At 41.8% G+C, this 5,226-nt stretch overlaps 1 protein-coding gene across 1 annotated transcript; it reads right to left on the bottom strand.

Moving 5' to 3' along the window:
- Positions 1–2,928: 2,928 nt before the first annotated feature.
- On the bottom strand, positions 2,929–4,750 carry LOC149386621 (gibberellin 3-beta-dioxygenase 1-like). Its single transcript, XM_089625773.1, has 2 exons — positions 4,054–4,750; positions 2,929–3,775 (listed from the first exon to the last, which is right to left on the bottom strand). Exons 1-2 carry the CDS (start codon positions 4,545–4,547, stop codon positions 3,172–3,174), a joined length of 1,098 nt encoding a protein of 365 aa, XP_089481899.1. The 5' UTR covers positions 4,548–4,750; the 3' UTR covers positions 2,929–3,171.
- Between the last annotated feature and the right edge of the window lie 476 nt (positions 4,751–5,226).

The raw sequence follows: 5,226 nt of genomic DNA, 5'->3' as shown, positions 1-5,226 counted from the left end.
TCGCACCCAATGGTATTAGGTGCGACATATGTCGCACCCAATAGTATCCGATGCGACAATTTCATATCAGGTGCGACAAAGTCGCACCGGATAGCCATAATCATCAGCGAAATTTTTAGGCGCATGGAAGACTATCGGGTGCGACATGTCGCACCTAATATGTTCTTAGGTGCGACATTTAGGTGCGACATGTCGCACCTAATACCCTTCCGCACCCAATATGTTAATTTGTAGTAGTGTTAGTTACCTAATTAGTGAATCATAAATTTAGTTTAGAAACTGAGAGGGAGAGGTAATAAACGAGCGAGCTTTTATTCATCCTATCATTCACCTATCTAGAAGTATGGAAAGACTAGGGGATAGATATAGTTGATTGAAATCTCGGGCTAAATGCGATTGTTTGTTTTAATAGAGCACAAACCGAGATGTGTAAGTTCGTCAAATAACTACTTACCTAAAGACTCGAGAGAGATTAGCGGATGTTTTAGGGGGATTGAGACAAAGTCTTTCCATTTTATCCCGAGCTTAGAATCGTTATCAAGATCAACCGAATCGATGAACTAACGAAGTCGCATCCTTTGCTTTTATTATTGTTTCTTTAATCGATTTTAATCGTTTTTATTTGCTCTTACTTTTTTTATTAGTTGCATTCTCAAAAAAATCAACAACAAAAAAAACCCATCTTTATTTTTTACAACTTAAAAAGAAAATCTAGTGATTAATTCACATCGAAAATTGTCCAAAGTCTTTGTAGAATCGATATCCGTGCTCTTTACACTCTATTTCTTGACGACACATAGGAGTGTGAATTTTCTTAGTTAAAGAAAATCTCCATCAAAGCCCTCGGATACACCTCGAGGCTCAATCTCATATGAAGGCACTCTTCCGACGTAGCCTTGAAGAAGATCAAGCTATCGTCTGCGAAGAATATGCGCGAGACGTGAACCCCCGGATTTCCGAATCGGAGGTTGCGGATAAGGCCGATGATCTCCGCTCTCCGAAAGATGGTCGAGAGCCCTTCCGAACTAAAGAGCAAGAGGAATGGGGAGAGTGGATCACTTTGGCGGAGGCCTCATTGTGGAATGACTCGACCGGTAGCTATTCCGTTGATGTTGAAAGAGAATCTCACGGAGCGGAAACACTTCATAACTAAGGACACTATCCCTCTAGCGTACCCGAGCCTTAACATCACCGCCTCAAGGTAGTCCCACTCCACTCGATCGTACGCCTTGGATATATCAAACTTTAATAAGGCCCTGCATCTTCCATTCTCAAACCTTCCACGTTTCATAGTGTGAGGCCCCTCGTAACCAATGATCACATTATCAAATATTTTCCTTCCACCCACGAAAGTGCTTTAATTCTTCGAGATAGATGTGGTCATCGTTCTTCTCAATCAGTTCGTAAGGCACTTCGAGATAATCTTGTAAATCACGTTGCACAAGCTAAACGGTTGGAAGTCCTTCACCCTCTTCGGATCTTTGATCTTGGGGATCAAGGTAATGATGGTCTCGTTGTGGGCATCAAGATCGCCACTATTGTTGAGGAAGCCCAAACACTCTTTAGTAACCACGTCTTCGATCACATGTCAAAAATTTTGGAAGAAAAGCCCAGGGTGACCATCTCCCCCCGGAGCTTTAAGCGGACTAATTTCAAATACCGTGACACGAATCTCCTCTTTGGACAACTCTTCTTAATCTCCACCGTAATCGAGGGACTTAAAAACTCGTAACCATGTGCATATCACTCTTCGAGTGAAATGACGAAAAAATATTAACAAAATATAGAGATTGTACCTTCAATTCTCATAAAATCCTCAACACTAAAAAAAATATTATTTGATAATCAACTTAAAACAAGAAATAAATTATTGCTCCTAAACGAAAAGTGGGGCATTGACGTCCATAAAAGTCATGGTAAACAAAAAATATATATATTTAATTAAAGTGCAAAAGCTCCTTCTCCTCATGAAATGGTATGGACGCGGCGGTCAGACTCTCTCATGAGGTCGTGTAGCCAATGCGTAGGAAATATCACATTAATTGTTGGTCCAGAGACACTGAATATTATTATTATTATTATTACTACTACACTACACTACTAAAGTCATGAAATTATTAACAAACGCCTGTACGTGATACTACTAACTGACATAAATATGTCTGCAGTAATAATTCCGACTCCCTCGAATATTGAAAATCGATATCATAAACGACAATTGCCAACTTTGGTTTTTCTCTTTGTTCAATTAGCTTTCCGTTTTTCGGCCCTTTAGCTTTTATTCTTTGCACTCCCATAAAATATTTAAATAAACAACTTTGGCACGTTCTCTATAGCAAGGTAGCTTACCTTTATTTTACTTATAAATAACAGCTTATTTAAAATTATATAAATTTTCCTAATACTATTGATGTCTTGTGTGTATATATATAATGCAAGTTGTTGAATAATTTAAAATGTGGATGTACTATTTTTAGCTAATTATGCTCAAACTCTTCCTGTTATAACTAGATGATTACGTAGTTCTTTATTTATTTGGGAGCTACTTAAGAGGAAAAATCTATAAGTAATTAATTAATAGATCAATTACCGCTGGCTTTCTGCCTTAAATGCCTAAAATTGATTATTCTAATCATTATCTTTTTATATTTTCATCAAAATTTTCAGACCAGCTTCGCTCTAATGCCTAGTATAATACCTGCGCTAAAAGTCATGTTTTGTAAATTATAATACCTAAACGTTTTGTACGTAAGTATAAATATTTTCCGTTAATAATTGATTTTTTAAGAAAAATAATACGAAACGATGAATTATATCTACTGTCATATTATCTCTTTGAACACAAGGACAAAAAGGAAACACGACGACAATTTTCGTTTGGATCGCCTTTCATCCAAATGATTTGATACAGCTTATCTTTTAGCACCATTTTCCTTGCTGTGCTGACCTAATAACACCAATTTATTTTTGTACCCCAACACCGGTCTTACTCTTACTGCTGAAATTAGTGCGTTTAGCTTTTTGCTCAATCACAATCATATACACCACTGTGTTTAGAAATGACGTCACTATTCGGTCAAAGACCAATTCATAATCGTTGACCGGGTACGAAGAGAGGAGGTGACAATTTAGAAATTAACAAAAAAGAAGCATCATGAAATTTTATTTATTTCAGTTGACTCTGACAGCGGTTACATCGGTGAACCCGTTTACAGGCGATAAAAGCCTAACAGAGGACAAGGCTTTGTTGAAGTGCTTGGCCTTGGTCCCAAGATACTCGTTCCAAGTGATGGGCCGGTACATGGCGGGGCGACCCGGGCCCACCAGCTTGGGCAGAGGCGAGATCTGGACGTTGGAGGGAGGCCCATAGAGGTAGGCCACGGAGAGTCGCTGGCGGGTCCGATTCACTAGGGCGCGGTGCAGGACGCTGGGGTACGACCCGTTGGAGAGGATGTGGAGGAGGTCTCCCACGTTGACCACCAGCGCTCCGTTGACCGGCGGGACCGTGACCCAATCCGCTCCTTCGCGGAACACCTGAAGCCCGCTGGTGCTGCTTTGGTGGAGGATGGTGAGCATGGTCGAGTCCGTGTGGGCCGCCAGGCCCATTGCCCGATCCGGGTCCGGGCAGGCCGGGTACGAGTTCATCTGCATGGCCGCTGTGAACTCGCCCGCCCATTTCACGTCGCCCCGGGTCACGCCCAGTGACGTCAGCATTAGCCACGTCAGCCTCTCCGCGAGCCTCTTTACCTCCGCCTCGTAGGCTTCCACTATATCGCTGCGAGAGTAGATGGATTGTTATTGGGGTGCTTTTACATGTGAATATATATACTATATAGTTTATGATTAAGAATAATGGATATGAATCAACAAGATGCAACTTATTGTCCCTTTCAACTTGGCAATGAATAACGTGGGGTCCACGTGCGTCTGCTATCGATAATATTCTTTGCTAATTAAACAATGATATAATGATGTGGCGTAAATAAATACATAGAAATCACCCGAAAAAGAAAAAGAAAAAAGCGTGCATGAGATGAGCGAGCATATACATACCAATATTTGCGGTGGTCGTGAGGCCAAAGACGGCGAAAATGATTGGCCGGAGAGCCGGCGACGGTGAAGCCCTCGGACCACATGAGCTTGGAGAAGAAAGAGGAGATGCGAGCGAGGCCGTAGCCGGAGACTCCGTCGGGCGACCGAGCGGCCTTCATTTTCTGGTGGACGGGGAGAGAGAAAAGGCTCCGGCCCACGGTCTCGATGTCGCGGAGGAGACTCGCCGGAATGCCGTGGCCGGTGACCTGAAACACACCCCACGTCTTGCATGCAGTGCCTATGAGCCCCACTGCGTCCGGGTCTTCGAGGTCGATCACCGGAACGCTCTCGCTCTCCGGCGTCCGCACGGCGGAGGGCTTGCCGGAGTCCTCCGCCGCCCAGGCGTAGGACTCCGGCAGCTCATGCAATGACGTTAAGTCGGGGTGGTTGTGGTGGAGATGGACCGGGTGGGACTTGAAGACCTCGCTTAGTGAGGATGATATTCTTGATGGCATTTTATATATATAGATATAGTGATGATATGGGGTTATTGAGAGAGTGTTGGGCTTTGCTTGAGTGAAGAAAGTTGGTAAGGGATAATATTCAGTTTCTAGTATTTGTTATGGTTTGATGAGATAAGAGGAGATTCTCTTTGAGTATTTATAGCGATGCCAGGGGAGACGGTGACAATTGGTTGCCTCTCAAACTCATTTTTAAATAATATTTATATCACATATGTTGTGTCGTAGAGAGTAGAGAGAGAAGTGGGGATAGCAATTAACGAAAGGGCAACAAACAAATTGGTGTGTGTGTGTGTGTGTTGAGAGAGAGAGAGAGAGAGAGAGAGAGAGTAGTGGTGATATCATGATATTAATCAGCATTTGAGTGGTGATTGTTAATTTGAAGGAGACAAGAAATGAAAGGGGGGTGAGTGTTGTGTACTAGACAAAAGGATAAATGAAATCTGAAAAAATACCATATTGTCCGTTACTAAACAAAACTCTTATTTGCAACTTTGGCTTGAACTTTATGTGTTTTGTAAAATTGGCCTTAAATGTTTTTTTTTTCCTTATTGCCATTAGTCCATTCAAATATATATAAAAATTTAGCAACAAGGATTGTTTTGCCAAATTTCTTACAATTTAAAAAAAAAAAAAATCTCAAGCGTAGAATAGTTAGTTGATCACCATCACC

This window comes from Urtica dioica, chromosome 9 (assembly GCF_054948205.1).
Source record: "Urtica dioica subsp. dioica isolate 48M chromosome 9, U.dioica_male_clone48M_v1_H2, whole genome shotgun sequence".
NCBI classification, from domain to species: Eukaryota; Viridiplantae; Streptophyta; class Magnoliopsida; order Rosales; family Urticaceae; genus Urtica; species Urtica dioica.
Note: the sequence above shows the minus strand (reverse complement) of the source record. Positions and strands in the feature narration are given on the sequence as shown.

Coding starts and splice junctions, on each gene's coding strand:
- LOC149386621 (XM_089625773.1), bottom strand. CDS start 4,547: ATGCCATCAAGAATATCATCCTCACTAAGCGAGGTCTTCAAGTCCCAC. Junction 3,776..4,053: donor CACGACCACCGCAAATATTG/GTATGTATATGC, acceptor CTACTCTCGCAG/CGATATAGTGGAAGCCTACG.